Source organism: Aedes aegypti, chromosome 1 (assembly GCF_002204515.2).
Source record: "Aedes aegypti strain LVP_AGWG chromosome 1, AaegL5.0 Primary Assembly, whole genome shotgun sequence".
In the NCBI taxonomy this organism is placed as follows: Eukaryota; Metazoa; Arthropoda; class Insecta; order Diptera; family Culicidae; genus Aedes; species Aedes aegypti.
This window is the reverse complement of record NC_035107.1, coordinates 276,910,108-276,926,537: the sequence shown is the minus strand read 5'-3', so window position 1 is coordinate 276,926,537 and position 16,430 is coordinate 276,910,108. Positions and strand designations below refer to the sequence as shown.

At 42.3% G+C, this 16,430-nt stretch overlaps 1 protein-coding gene and 1 long non-coding RNA gene across 3 annotated transcripts in view; one reads left to right on the top strand and one right to left on the bottom strand.

Moving 5' to 3' along the window:
* The window catches only part of LOC5578571, a 185,967-nt gene extending 174,611 nt beyond the window's left edge, over window positions 1–11,356 (top strand). Inside the window, exons 5-6 of the mRNA XM_001663912.2 lie at window positions 9,489–9,758; window positions 9,817–11,356. Coding sequence (XP_001663962.2) covers window positions 9,489–9,758; window positions 9,817–10,221 — 675 coding nt within the window. The 3' untranslated portion in view covers window positions 10,222–11,356. The remainder of the gene's footprint in view (window positions 1–9,488; window positions 9,759–9,816) is intronic.
* LOC110674135 lies at window positions 731–5,666 on the bottom strand. Of its 2 annotated transcripts, none has more exons than XR_002498692.1 (2): window positions 5,571–5,666; window positions 731–1,215 (listed from the first exon to the last, which is right to left on the bottom strand). It is a non-coding gene; the product is annotated as an uncharacterized LOC110674135 (long non-coding RNA). The 2 variants fall into 2 exon arrangements; XR_002498693.1 differs by lacking the exon at window positions 731–1,215 and adding an exon at window positions 2,334–2,393 and having other exon boundaries at window positions 5,571–5,656.
* Window positions 11,357–16,430: the final 5,074 nt, after the last annotated feature.

Here is a 16,430-nt window from a genome sequence, read left to right as displayed (position 1 = left end):
CTCCATAGATTCGTTCCATGGGGCAATCAGCTGTCTCTCCGGAGATTAGTTGTTGCATACATTCTGTGAGTGGTTCTAAATTGGTATTGGAACACACGAAGAGAGCTTTTAACTTAGAACATGGGCTTTGTGAGATGAATGAAGTTTTCCCTTTCAAGTAAAATGGTTTTGGTAAATGAAAACCTTCTGCAATTACTGGTTCAACGAAGCTGAGTGTGTACGGTACGTTTTTGATTCTGGGTATTTTCAGTATGTATATGAATGTGTCTTTGTTGAACATTACGTAAGCACTGGCGATGTTCAAAATACTGTCAACCGAGTCAAGTCCAAAGCCATTGCCGTTGAGGATTCTTTGTATGGCTTCCAGTTCCCGTTCGTGAATGATGCGACTGTTTGGGATGCTGCTTCTCGCCAATGTAATGGATTCCTCGACAACTTCTAGGTAATACAATAGTTCATCAAGTTCGAATACAAAATTAAGTGGCTTCGTGGCCGTGCGGTTAGTGTTATCAAGCATTTAGCCGCATCGTGTCAAGGAGTGTGGGTTCGATTCCCGCTTCAGTCTGGAAAACTTTTCGTCAGGAAAGTATTTCTACTGTGCCACTGGGCGTTGCATGCTAGTCCGTTGTCTAGTGTGGTGCTTCCTTCAAAGGGCTAATCGTCCACTGGAAGCATTAACGTGTCGGTGTCTTTTGAAGTGAATCAAAGCTTTTAAATGTAACATTTTCAAATTTTTGCTCGTTATCTATCAGAAGATTGAAAGTTCTTGTAAGGTTTCTCATTCTTTTCTCGAATACATTATTAATGTGTATTTGATTATTATTTTCAGTTACTAAAGAATTGATTGTTGAGTTAATGACTTTCAAATCGTCCGCATCAGGACTGCCTGATACGTATTTCCACGCCCTACCGAGTGATTCCCATCTCTTGAATCTGTTTTGAGGTACAATTCTGTTGAACGTTAAGTGTATTTTATTTATCTTTTTTCTAATAACTTGATCGAAAAGTGAATTATTTAAATCAGAATTTTTAGTTACATAGTCAAACAAATCTATAGCATCTTTTATGGCTGTTAAATTTACGGGATGAATTACTCTGATATAACTGTTACTAATCCTGGCCTGTCCGAGAGGTATGATTGCTATGGGATTATTAGTCAGGTCGTAAATGCGGATGTCTGTCCAAGCTGTAGATGTCCAGAATAGGAAACATAGTCTGAAATAAAGTCAGAAAAAGCAACATACCTCGTCAATCCTATTAGAGTTTTAAATTTTTCTTATGAATTTTGATGTCCGTTGTGTCGGTAATTGTTTTGTCATTCTGTTCCTTTACCTCGACCAGTCTATATCTATTGCTATATGGAGATGGTTTGGCTTTAGTTTTGGCAAGAATTTCTTTGTTTTTGATGTCTTGATAGTCTTTGTCCGTTTCTACTATTTTTGAATTATGTCTGGTAGCTATTCTGGCAATATTGTCTTTGGCAGTTTGTATTATTTGTTGTTTCATCATGTTTATGTCCTTCAAGTCTAGTGAAGTCGAATTTCCGAAGATTATTTGTCTTGGTGTGAGATTCGTTGTTGTATGCTTTGCGTCGTTATACAGTGCTGTTATAAGTGAAAGTCCTTGGTACAGAGTTAGGTTATTGATTTTGCTTCGGTTTGCCATAAACATCTCTAGGAGGGTGTTATGGAACCTCTCGATGATGCCATTACTATTGCTGCTACTAGCATAGTGAACGGCAACACCGTTTTCTTCCAAAAAGGTTTTGAAATTTTGGCTCCGAAATGATGTAGCTTGATCACAAGTGATCAATTTTGGTATTCCAAACGTTTTGAAGTATTTAATGAGAGTTTCGATTAACTCTTCGCTTGTTTCGCTACTGATTTTGTCAAGTTGTGCAAATTTAGAAAATGAATCGATGACTGTTAAGAACTTCTCTCCTTCCTTGACGTATACGTCTATAAAGATATTCTCTAAAGGTTTCTCATATGTTCTTCGCGTGATTGGAATTTTAAATGGATGCCGTTCGTATTTGGCAAATTTACAGTCTTGGCAATTTTTCGCGAAGTTCTTAACAATCGATATCATATCCGGGAAAAAGACTGATTGACGAAGTTCTTCGTAATTAAGCTTCCAACTTCTATGGTTAAAGTTGTGCGTTTTACGAACAAATTCGTCTTGGTCTTTTTTGGTTATTAAATCTGGTAATTTCAGGTTGCAAAATTGAACATTCATCCCTTTAAAATTGTCATTTATGATTTTGAAGCACGATTTTGCAACCGACGGATGGGCAAAGATTCCGTTTGTCATTCCGGGAGCTAAATATTTTTTTTAAATTTGCAATAGCTGGTCCTCAGTGTATTCTTCCTGGTGAAATATGTGTCTGCTAAAACCTGAAAATACGGAATAAAATATGTGAGGGGATTTTTTCTTGTCTTGGGATATATGCATAATGAGTTGATTTTTGAATTTATTAATGATTTCCGGTCCGTAAATAGAATCGTTTTCGAAAAGCTCATTTTCAAGTACTGTTTGAAGATTCACTTCATCAACCCGTGGTATTCTGGACAATCCATCTGCTACCAGGTTTTGTTTTCCTTTTTTATAAATTAACTCGAAATCGAACTGCTCTAGATACAATCGTTGGCGAGTTACTCGACCTGTAGCATCAGTCAGTTTGATTTCTTTGGTTAGCGGTTCATGATCTGTATAAATAGTAAATTTCTTACCATACAGATATGGCCGAAACTTTTTTGCTGCGAAATATATGGCCAAGAGCTCTTTTGCTGTAGCGGAGTACTTTTCCTCCGCTTTCGATAAGGTGCGCGAAAGGTACGCAATCGGTCTTTCGTGTCCATCTACCAATTGAGTTAAAACGGCTCCAATGGCGTAATTCGACGCGTCCGTTGTTAGAATAAACGGCTGATCGAAATCGGGATAGATTAATAGAAGTTTAGAGCTCATAATTTCCTTCAATTTTGCAAATGCTTCCTCATATTCCGGAGTAGAAACGATAAGTTTGTTTTTCCCCCGAAGCATACTAGTCATTGGTTTTGCAATTTGCGCAAAACCTGGTATAAAACGTCTATAATATGAAATAGTTCCTAAGAACGATTTAAGTTCTTTCGGTGTTTTCGGGAGAGGCCAATTTTCAACTGCCTCCACCTTTTTTGGGTTAGGTTTAACCCCTTCCGTGGTTACAACGTGTCCAAGGAATTCTACTTCCTTTCGAAGAAATTCCGACTTGTCACATTGTATTTTCAAATTTGCTTCTTTGAGAGTTTTCAAAACTTTCTGAATATCTTTCATATGTTCTTCCAATGAACTAGAGAATATAATGATGTCGTCCATATAGACGAAACATCTTACTCCCAAGTGTTTACGTAACACAGAGTCCATGAGACGCTGGAATGTCGCGGGCGCATTCTTTAACCCGAACGGCATTCTCACGAATTCATATTTTCCATTGTCAACATTAAATGCTGTCTTTGGAATGCCAGCTGGTTCTACCTCTATTTGATGGAATCCGCTGGCTAAATCAAGCACAGAAAAATATTGCGCCTTGCCTAAGCGATCTAGTATTTCACTTATCTCGGGTATTGGGTAACGATCCGCAGGCGTGACTTTATTTAATTTCCTATAGTCAACAACTATGCGGTACTTCTTCACACCTGAATTGTCTGCTTTCTTCGGGACGACCCAAATGGGGGAGGTCCAAGCAGAAGACGATTCTCGTATAATACCGGACTCTAACATTGTTTGTATATGGTCACTTACTATTTCTCTCAAATGGTATGGATACTTGTAGGTTCGCTGGTGGATCGGATTGCTGTCGGTAGTTTCAATTTTATGTTTTACTTGATGTGTGAAATCTAATTTTTGTCCTTCTTGATAAAAAATGCTTTTATATGGTTGTAGAGTCTTAGCTAAGAGTTTGACTTCTTCTCTGCTTAGGTGATCCGCTGGGAAGTTCAGTCGCGGACACGTTTCATGTTGATTAAGGAAATAGCGTTCATTTTCGAGCGGTTTAATTTCGTTCAGTTTAGCACGCTTGGTACTGAATAAATGCACTGTGGCACGATTATTTTTAGCTGCATATAAACCAGGTTGTAACGTAACACCGGTCGTTAGGTTTAACTCGTTCTCAATGAGAAATGTCCCATCGGAGGTGGTGCATATCTCAGCTAGCTCCTCCGTTTGTTCGTGGAAGTTCCATGAACGTGGATATTTTGAAAGTGGATACTGAATGTTTCTTATCAACAGTTGATGATTGCCTGAGTCAATTTTGGCTTTCATTGCTGCTAAGTTTTCGTAGCCAATGAGGCCGTCGAAAAATTCATGAAATTTAAAAACGTGAAAAGGAAGCTTTTCATTGGATACTCTGGGGAAAATATTTATGTGGACCATTTTGTCGATGATAAATTTACCATTTTTGTTCGTTACTCTTGCGGGCCGATCCGTTATTTTGGTCCTGTGCACATGTTCCGGACTAATGTAAGATTTATTTGCGCCCGTATCGATTAAGAATTTAAGCACTCCTTTATTTGTCTGGTAATTAATGTAAGGTATAAAATTGTTTACGTTGCTGCCTGCTGACGCTCTTCTTCTAAAAAATTTGAATCATCACTATGCACTTCACTGTTTGTCACATTGTCATCGTTGTCGTCATCATCGTTGTCATCGTCGTATTCATTAGCCACGTCGATCTCGTTAGTATTGTAATCTGCCCGAGGTTTATGCTGTTGCACTTGTTTTTTATAAACAAATTTACTCGCGTTTGGATTTGTTTTGCCGTTATTGTTATTATATGAGCCGCTGCTTTTAGGGTCGTTATGAGGTCTGGACTGTGAATGAAATTTAATAGGCTTCGTTCTAATTTCTGCGTTTTGATTTATGGATACGGCTTCGTATGCTTCTTCCAACGTATTTGGCTTCGATTGTCTTATTATGGAAGCTAAAGGCTCCCCAATGTTATCTAAATATCTAGTTACACTTAAAACATCTATAATTTGTCGAACGGATAGAGGATTCGACAACAAATTTGCTTTAAGTCTTGTGTTGATGTCTTTGCAATCGTTGTAAAACCTGAGGTGGCTTTTGTCACCTCGCCGTAAATTGAATAACGACGACACATTGGTCGCAAAGTCTCGGTGGTCACCATATTGTTCGATCAAAATTTGTTTGATACCATAGATGGTATCGGGATCGCCATTTGCGCATAGAATCGCGCGGGCATCTCCTTGTACTTTATTTTTTATTGCTCTTAAATACATAGAGCTTAGTGAGTCGGGCTGTCCATTCGCGCCCTTTATTTTGAACATGTCGTATAGCTCGTCCACTTCGCGTAGCCAGCTCGACAGTTCCTTCTTGTTGCCGGAAAATTCCGACAAATTTTTGATTGGATCGGGAATGCAGAATTTGCTGCTATTCCCGATCGTCATCAACGCTTTGAGCTGTTCAATTTCAGCTCGAAGCGCCTCCATTTCCGAAGCTCTGGTTTCAGGCATTTGTATAATATGAATTTTAAAAAGTATTGGTTTGAAAAATAGGATTAATTAGTTTCTACTTACAGTCTTGAAGTCTGCATCCGGGTTTTCTCGATCGTGCGGCGGGACTGTTTCCTCTATTTTAACACCTTCACGATCCCACTTCTGACACCACTTAAGTTCGGCAGGAACTTCTTCAACTTTTTAAAAACTTTAATTCTAATTTACAACCTCTTTATTCACTACACTATACCTCTACCACCGGTAGTTGTTCAGACGCCTTCAGGAAAAAAGAGAGCGAGCCACGCGGTCACTACCTTTTTATAATATAAATCTGCTGACTCGGCGGTTGACACCATCCATGCATGTAAGTATCGCCATCCATCCGGTGTGTCAGTGTATGCGAATGACTACGTTTCGCTAACGTTGAAAAACAGGAACATAATACAGTACTGACCCGATTTTGTCAGCCCTCGATTTTGTCTGCCCCCGATTTTGTCTACCCCCGATTTTGTCAGCTTTTTGACTCGATTTTGTCAGCCAATTTTAAATTTGTCAAAAAAATTTTATCGTCATGTTCTACCACGTTTACATTAAAATTGATGATGATTTTTGATGTCATACACGCAAATATATTACCAATATAAGGGAGGGGGTCCCCTGATAAAAAAAACTGGCTACGCCCATGTCCATCGCCCTCTTAAAAATACATGTAACCATGTAACACGTCAAAATTTGAAAAACAGGAACAAAATAAAATGAACCGATTTTGTCAGGTTCCCCATTTTGTCAGCCTAAAATTCATCGAGGGGCTGACAAAATCGGGTCCTCACTGTATTATATTCCACAATGTTTTGAATTTTGTCTAAGTAAACATGTTCGTAAAAATGCCTTCTTCTAAATATTTGCTGAAGATACGAACATTTTTGGTGGTCAAGATCATGTGCTAGAGCCTGCGAAAATATAACCAAATCTACCTGCACATCTGAGAGAGAGGAGACAGATGACTTAGATTGCGAGCTCCCAAAAAGACAAGGGAACCTGTCATAAACTGACACTGGAAAACCACACATTTGAAGAGCAAAGCGTAAAATACCGTCAGAATTTAGGTAAAGGTAATTAAACTTTCTAGGTGTTTTTCGATGACTGCACATTTTAAAAAGTTGAATACTTAACTATAGTCGTGTGTTGGCAAACTGCTATTGATTTTTTTATTCAAACCTTTTTCACAGTGAACAACAATGAGTGAATGATTTTGACCAAAATAAGATCATTAGACCGTTGTGCACAACCCAAGAACTAAAGAAAGAAGTCTAAGAGAGCAAGAAAACATGCCAACTGTCAGTGAGCTGTCTCCTCTCTCAGCTGTACGCTAGCACCACATAGCGGCAAAATTGCTAACCAATCAGTGCTGCCTCACATTGCTTTTAAGCTTCTGAACAACTTTGCTGAAGCACGAACAATCTAAGTGGTCAGGTTCATGAGCTAGAGCCTGCTAGAATATGATCAAATGACATGCACACTAGCGCCACTTAGCGGCTGAATTGCTAACCAACCAGTGCTGTATCAGATTGCTTTTAATGCTAAGTAGCCCGTCTTTCGTTTTAGCAAGAATGATTACTTTTCAGATTGCATTTCTATGTGATAAAACTCAGTCTTGATAGTTTATATTGACTTGAAAATGTATCACTGTACGCGCTAACATGCATAAAGTATGCTGATACTTTTTTAGCTGTGTCAGTGCAAAACCAACTGATTTTCTTTGATTCGAAATCGTGAGATGAATTAGCAACAATCATCAACGACGCGTACAAATTTCAATGACGGCCTACTTCGCCTTAAGCTTCTGACCAACTTTGCTGAAGACACGAATATTCTAAGTAGTCAGGTTCATGAGCTAGAGCCGTCTAAAATATGACCAAATTACATGCACACTAGCACCACGTAGCGGCAAAATGGCGCATTAAAAATTTCAGCTGATGAACGCCGTAAGGCTTCTTTGGCAACTTTGCTGAAGACCGCAGCTTTCTAGAAAGTAAGGTTTCCAAGATATTGCGTCATTAGTGTAATAGCTTACGGGTGATGCTAAACTTTTTGGGGGGTGCTGCAATATTCAATTGAGGTGTTGCAATACTAGATGATGCGATTCCATACTTATGGCGGGTAGTGTACAGCATTTCTGAGATGTTTTACTGTCATTCAGCAAACGAACTTGCTGGGTACTTTTCAACACCATCGGATTTACTGATTTTCAGTAATCTGTATGTCAGATTTTTGATAACCAGCAAATAATTTGAAAATTTGCCGTAAACCAGCAAACATTATCACTGAATTCGCATCAGTAATATTTTGTTTACTGAAAACCCAGCAAACAGTAGTTGTTATTGTCAACCGAAAAACTTATGAGTTTTATAAAATAGATAAGTTCTCTTCCACTCGCATGGTGTTTCAAGACAAGTTTTGTGTACATTAATCGGAATAACGTATTTGGTAAGTACTATAACCAGTTGAATACTAAATATTGAATAATCATTTGAGTGTTTTTAGAATCGAAACCATACCGGAACAGCAGACGGTGTTTTGCCTCTACATTTCCCCAGTGGAGAAAACTAGTGTTCACTTTTGTCACAATAAATGTTTATGACATATTAAACAACAGCATTTCATTTCATTTTCATAAGGACAATAATGAACGTTTCCTAAATTTATCTCCAGCCGGGTGCTGGCGATCCGAAATTGCTGAAGCACAGCAAAAAATCCCACGAGAATAACAAAAAATCAAGTACTGATTGATCAGCAAATTCAAATGTACTTTGCTGGATGGTCAGCAAACCAGCTGTCAGTTTCATGAGAATTTGCTTTGCTGAAAGATCAGCAAATTTCATTTTGCTGGATCGATTGCTGAATTTACAGCACAAAAAAAATCAGCAAAAAATTGCTGATTTACAGCAATAAAAATTTGGTGTGTATATTTACGCTCAACAAAAGAAGTTGATTCAATTATCATGCAGATAGGTCTTACGAAAGACTCTGTATGTGTCATCAAAACAAAACATTTTTTTTTACAAATTAGTTTCCAAAAAGCTCATGAGCTATCCGATGGGTTTTTTGAAAGATTTGACTAGAGTCAAGAGACTTTCAATAAATTATTCAGCATTCTTTTACAACATGAGTTGTGTTCTGAAATGCATTCTTGCTGATATTTGAATTCGAACTGTTAATAAAATTAAAAAATTTAAGATCACAAAAAGTTTCAACTAAAGTTTACCAAAGTAATTTTTCATTCGGGTTAACCTCAAGCAGTTTCGAGCGAAATTATCTGTCAAAAGCTTTGATTAAGGAGGTTCGTCAAGTTCTGTTACAGTTTTGGGTGGACGTATTAAAAATGACGGTACAAAGTGTTTTCAGTAAATCTTCATGTGTTAACCTTGCAATGTAATCAAAAACTTCAAACTTATATTTTGTATATCGAATGAAACCGCTTTCAGATTTAAATCAACTTTCCATCTCGAATCGTACTCAAACTTAGTAACAGCGAAACCAATTGTTCCGTCGAATAAAATCGAGTTAGTTGCACATGTACAGGAAAGTCACCTCGTCTTAACTACCCGGTGAAAGTAGAATTTCAATTAAACCAACTGTCACACGATAGAGTCAATATCGAATGTTGATGAAAGTGGAAAAGTTTCCCGTCCATCCTTTCTGGTTTATGTGCAATAACATTCGCTCGTTCAATCCAACTTTGATTGCCACATCTATTTCTTCTTTCTGGCGTTACGTCCCCGTGTGGGATAGAGCCTGCTTCTCAGTTTAGAGTTTTAACGAGCACTTCCACAGTTAATTACTGAGAGATTTCTTTGCCAACTGACCATTTTTGCATGCGTATATCGTGTGACAAGTACTAAGATACTCTAATCACTACGGCCAACTGGGCCCTTTCAATCGCCTCATGTAAAGAGCAAAATGCACCAACTCTCTCCTCCCCGTTTCCAATCATTCCAGGAAACTCAATCAGATTCCCAGTCGGTGACGCTTCGTGGCGTTACCCGGGACCTGACGGGACAGTTCCAGTGCGAAGTGTCCGAGGATGCACCGCTCTTCCACACCGACATCCGATTCGCCAGAATGCAAGTGGTCGAACTACCCAAGGAAGATCCGCAGATGCAGCTGGAAAAAACTCACATCACGACGGGCGACAGCTTTCGGGCCATTTGCACCGTTGGGACGTCATTCCCGTCGGCCAACATCACCTGGTACATCAACTCCAAGAAGGTAAGTTCTCCAAGTCATCTATCGCAATTTGCTTCACGATTCTTTACACGTTCCGCAGATCCACCGTTCGCCGTACCAACGGATCACGTATCGCTCGTACGAGGGAACTCCGACTTTCTCGTCGCTGGACATGTACCCGCACAGCCAGGTCCTGCAGGACATCTACCAAACGATGCCCCCGATGCAGACGAGCCTGGCCATCATGTGCGAGATCTCGATCCTGCACATCTACACCAAAAGTGTCCACAAGATGCTCATCGTGAGCGATCTGGTGACGACGGTTTCCCCTTCGCTGCTGGGCCTGGACGGGTCGCACAACCGACGGAACGGCGATCCGGACAATTCGGCCCTGACGGTAAGTGGTGTCGGAGTGGCCGGGAGTAGCAGCGTCATGATCTGGAGTTCGATTCTGGCAGTGGCCGTAGTGTACCATCGCTGCGGGAAAGGAGGGCGGGGATTGTGATGCGATTAGGCTTTGACGGTGTACATAGATTTAGAGAATGTTCAGCTGTAGGGCCGGATTTGGAGAAGGTCAAACACACACGTGAATACCTAGGAGCGAGTCTTGACACTCTAAACCATTATATTTATACAGAAGCCATAGTAGACAAGGGGATTAAGTGCGACGGAAAGGACGCAGACCTGTTGAAATGTACATGTAATATATATGTATTTGAGCTTTTTTACCCAGGCGTATTGCTTTAACAATGAAATGATTAAGGGCGTGAAGAGGGCGGATGATGCGGAACATATGTAGGTTGGAAATTTAGGTTTATTTGGGAATCATTTATTTTTAAGAAATCAACAATGCAGCCAAACCTGAAGCTTTTCAATTGCTACCGAGAAAGTTGCTGACTACCTGACATGTAGTGGTACTCCGTGAACTTTTAGTATGATTCATATGATTTATTGAGATCCCGAGATAAATGATTCCAATGTACGCAGTCTTCGTCGTAGGTTAGCAAAGGTCTTCCAAAGATGAGGTCGTAAGATGACACTGCCAATGTCTTACATATCCGAAGCACTTCGACTGAGAATCGAACCCATGGAGAAATGCGACTTATTGCTTGTCAACACGGTTGTACAGCCACGGAGCTCACAAAGGTTAGGTTTATAGAGGTGGTATAGTTGATTAGATATCATATTCAATGCATTTCAGGCAAAATACTATGTTTCACGATTCACAACAAATGCATTTTGCTCTTACAGATGCTCTTGCAAAAATGGCCAAACCTTGGTCCCTTCGGCACCGGATCTGAGCGGCCAAGTCCAACCAAACCAAAATATTTAGCCACATTCACAAAATATAAGCCTTGACGATAATTTTGAGTACAAAAACGTTTATATTTGGTGAATAAACGGCTGCGAAATTCGTATGTCAAATCCGGGTCAATATGACCCGAACACCTCAAACGTAACTTTTTTTGTCCAGCCCTTCAGAAATGTCCTACAAAAATTTTTCAAACGTGAAACTCTTATTTTCCACAAAAGATTAAAAGTCACAAAATTTCTTAACAATAGGAAGTAACAAACAAAAGTTGTGGCGCTTTGAAAGTGCGTTTCGGGTCATATTGACCCGAACACCGTAGGAAGGTTAACATAGGATTGCTCATAATATTTACTAGGATTGGCATGAATTCTGAAAAGGACGAGCTGAGAGCCTAAAAAGGTAGTGTTAAAAACCCTGAACAATCAAAACCAATAAGACATTGGTCCAATTAACAAAAACTGATCGTTCAGATTCCTAAAAAAACTAACAACCCCAAGAAATACTTGCTCGAAGTCTTGAGCAGGAATTATTTAACCTAGAATGTGATAAATAAAATCCTTGCTGCTCTGATCAGAAATCCTCAGCGTTCTCAGAGGACCTAAGCACTCTTAAGGCATCTCAGTTCCTCGCAATGGAAAGGTTTTCCGAAGATTTCCAGAAAGTTAATAGGGATGTCCAAAACAATTATCCAGAGTCCAACAAGCGTGCGTAAAGGTTTTCTTGTCTAGCAATTTACAGAGGATCCAAGGAAGTCTCCAGCAGTTCGTTTTCCAGGGATTCCCATGGAATCCACATAGGTTCTCAGAGTAAGCACAAGCATTGTCAATTTGTTCTCATGAAGTGCTTATTGTTTCTATAGGGATTACCAAAGTGTTCTCAACATAAACCTCTTAGTAATCCATAAGAAGCCATTAAAAATATTTTTTTAAATAAATACTTTTGATGTTGGGAAATGACGTATTCTCGGCAACTACCTGTATGCTGTCCGATACTTTTGTAGAGTGAAAACGACCGGTTTGTTTCGCTGAATGAAGACTGATGAAAATTTATTTCAGTTCAACTGCCTTCGGCACCACTTACTGTTAGTCATTCATATAGTAACATAATTTAAAGCTAGTACATAAGTTCATTGGCTGCATTTGCTTATTCCAATGTCTACTATGATTTCAACACTCCTCCCTAAGCAACTAATCCAATTAACTTCTTAATTTCAAAATCATCTCAACGCTCAGGTTGGCCTGGAGGATTAATTCAGACCGACGATTGGAAAGTTCAGCGCCCACCGGCTGACGAACGAAACGCTAATTGATTTTGCCGCCTCCAAGAATATGGCCATTCGTAGCATCTACTTCCAGCACAGCCTTCCAAACCGATACACCTGGAGATCACCACAGCAGACAGAATAGCAAATCGACCACGTTCTGATTGATGGTCGGCACATTATCGACGTCAGGACCTATCGTGACGCTAACATCGACTCTGACCACTATCTGGTGATGATTAAACTGCGCCCAAAACTCTCTGTCGTTAACAACGTACGGTACCGACGGCCACCCCGGTATGACATAGAGCGGCTCAAGCAACCGGATGTCGCAGCGGCATACGCGCAGCACCTCTAGGCTGCATTACCGGAAGAGGCTGAGCTGGACAAAGCCCCTCTTGAGGACTGCTGGAGAACAGTAAAAGCAGCCATCAACGATGCAGCTGATAGCAACGTCGGGTGGGACGGAGTCGACGGAACGATTGGTTCGACGAGGAGTGCCAGGAGGTTTTGGAGGAGAAGAATGCAGCGCGGGCGGTCATGCTGCAGCAAGGGACCCGGCAGAACGTGGAACGCTATAAACGGAAACGGCAACAGCAGACCCGCCTCTTTCGGGAGGAAAAACGCCGTCTGGAGGTGACGGAGTGCGAGGAGATGGAACAGCTGTGCCGGTCTCAAGAAACGCGTAGGTTCTATCAGAAGCTCAACGCATCCTGCAACGGCTTCGTGCCGCGAGCCGAGATGTGCAGGGATAAGGATGGGAGCATTCTGACGGACGAGCGTGAGGTGATCGAAAGGTGGAAGCAGCACTTCGACGAGCACCTAAATGGCGCTGAGAGCACAGGCAATGAAGGACGAGACAACGGAGGAAATGCCTTCGTCAGTACTGCGGAAGATAGAAACCAACCAACCCCCACTTTGAGGGAGATTAAGGATGCCATTCACCAGCTCAAAAACAATAAAGCTGCTGGTAAGGATGGTATCGGAGCTGAACTCATAAAGATGGGTCCGGAGAGGCTGGCCATTTGTCTGCACCGGCTGATAGGCACAATCTGGAAAACGGAACAGCTACCGGAGGAGTGGAAGGAAGGGGTAATATGCCCATCTACAAGAAAGGCGACAAGTTAGATTGTGAAAACTTTCGAGCGATCACCATTCTAAATGCGGCCTACAAAGTATTATCCCAGATCATCTTCCGTCGTCTGTCACCTGTAGTATACGAGTTCGTGGAAAGTTATCAAGCCGGCTTCGTTGACGGCCAATCGACAACGAACCAGATCTTTACTGTACGGCAAATCCTCCAAAAATGTCGTGTATACCAGGTCCCAACGCATCACCTTTTCATCGATTTCAAGGCGGCACACGACAGTATCGACCACGTAGAGCTATGGAAAATCATGGACGAGAACAGCTTTTCCGGGAAGCTCACGAGACTGATAGGAGCGACGATGGAAGGTGTGCAAAATTGTGTGAAGGTTTCAGTCGAACACTCCAGTTCGTTTGGATCCCACCGGGGACTACGACAAAGTGATGGACTTTCGTGCCTGTTGTTCAATATTGCGCTAGAAGGTGTTATGCGGAGAGCTGGGCTTAACAGCCGGGGTACGATTTTTACGAGATCCAGTCAATTTATTTGCTTCGTCGGCCGAACATTTGAAAAGGTAGCAGACCTGTACACCCGCCTGAAACACGAGGCAGCAAAAGTTGGACTGGTGGTGAATGCGGCCAAGACAAAGTACATGCTAGCTGGTGGGGCCGAGCGCGACAGGGCTCGCCTAGGTAGCAGTGTTACGATAGACGGGGATACGTTCGAGGTGGTCGACGAGTTCGTCTACCTTGGATCCTTGCTGACGGCGGACAATAACGATAGCCGTGAAATACGGAGGCGCATCATCAGTGGAAGTCTGGCCTACTATGGCCTCAAGAAGAAACTGCGGTCAAAAAAGATTCACGCCCGTACCAAATGTACCATGTACAAAACGCTCATAAGGCCGGTAGTCCTCTACGGGCATGAAACGTAGACGATGCTCGAGGAGGACTTGCAAGCACTTGGAGTCTTCGAACGTCGGGTGCTTAGGACGATCTTCGGCGGTGTGCAGGAAAACGGTTTGTGGCGGCGTAGGATGAACCACGAGCTCGCCCAACTCTACTGCGAACCCAGTATCCAGAAGGTGGCCAAAGCTGGAAGGATACGATGAGCAGGGCATGTTGTACGAATGCCGGACAGCAACCCTGCAAAGATGGTGTTCGCTTCGGATCCGGTTGGTAGAAGAAGGCGTGGAGCGCAGCGAGCTAGGTGGGCGGATCAAGTGCGTAACGATTTGGCGAGCGTAGGGCAGAACCGAGGATGGAGAGATGCGGCCACGAACCGAGTATTGTGGCGTGAAATTGTTGAATCAGTGTTATCTGTGTAGATGTTAACTAAATAAATGAATGAACTTCTTATATTGTTCTAGCTTCTGATTCGTCAGGGTTTTCGTGAATCCATCTGCAAACAGCATCGGTGTAGCTAGTCAAATTCGATCCAATTCTTTCGAATGGGTTAGCTGGCTTGATTTCGTAGCTCGCGGGTACCGCATGATGCACTTCACAGCATTCCAATGGCCACGTCCTGAATTCGCGTTGAATTGGCTGACTTGATTGACCGCGAAACTGATGTGTGGCCGCGTTTCTTGCGCCAGATAAGTGAGACAGCCCACTGCCGCTTGAAATGGAACCTCCTTCATTTCACGCATTTCGTCCGGCTGGTGACATCGATTTGTCCAGCCTGATACTCGCTTCCGCTGATGTTAGAGACTGGATTACAGTTCGCCAAGTTACCATTGCAATATGCTGTGTAGTGCTCCTGATCTACCCACAGGTTTCCATGCTTCCGATCTCGCGTGATCCTCAATCCAAGGCAGAACGTCGCTACGCCAAGGTCCTTCTTTCTTCAGCTTTGCATCATTGGTGAAGATCAGGAAGTCATCCACGTAAATGATGACGAAAATCATTTTCCCACCGTCGATTCGGAAGTACAGGCATGGGTCAACTTTTGACTGCTCCAGACCGAATTCCTTCAGCACCTTGTCTAGCTAACTATTCCGCACCCGACTCGCCTGTTTAAGCACGTACATGGCCTTCCGCAATCAACAAACTTGCTCCGATGTGCCACCAAATCCTTGAGGTAGCTCCATGAAGATGACCTTGTCCGATAACTCGCCTTGAAGGAACGCAGTAACTGCATCTATTTGGTGTATGTTGAGGTCGTGTTTTACCGCCAACGCCAGAAGATATCGAATAGTGGAATATCGTATCACTTCGTCGTAGTCGATTCCTGGCCGTTGCTAGCACCCTTTCACGACCAAGCGTGCTCTGTACCGCTCGATCTTACCAGTTGGCCCTCGTTTCGTTTTCCTCCAGTGCTTTGATTTTCCCACACATGGCCGCAATCCAATGCTTTCGATCCAGCCCGTTGAAGGCCTCCTCGTAGCTCCCCGTCGCTGCGCCTAAGCCTTTGCTGCTCACCAGTTGGTCTATTAGATTGCTCGCAGGCGCGTTGTTTGCGTCCAAAAACTCAGAATCGCTTGAATCGCTGTCGGATGATGCCGATCGGTCGATTTCGTCCTCGTTGACCTCATCGTCATCGATCCTCGGTTCCACAATCGGATGCCTCGCATTGGAATTATCGAATGAATACAGCTCCATGAACTGTATCTGCTGCTGATGCTCGCCAAGTTCAACCAGATTTTGCGGTTCGCCTTCCTGAACCATAACTACGTCACGACTGATCCGGATATCACGCTTAACAGGATTGTATAATCGATACCCCTTGGTACCGTCGGCATATCTCACGAAAATCGCTTTCTGGGATTTGGCGTCGAAATTCTTCCTCTTCTGTTTCGGCACGTGGACAAAGGCTAGCGATCCAAAAACCCTCAGATGATGTAAGTCGGGCTTCTTACCACCCCAAGCTGGTGTTATTTCGATCGCTCTCGTTGGACTTCTGTTGAAGAGGTACGCTGCTGTAGAAACCGCCTCAGCCCAAAATTTCTTCGGCAGACGCGAATCGTTCAGCATGCTTCTGGCTTTCTCGATGAATGTCCGATTCATCCTTTCCGCCACACCATTTTGCTCCGATGTATACGGGTCTTCTCGTGGC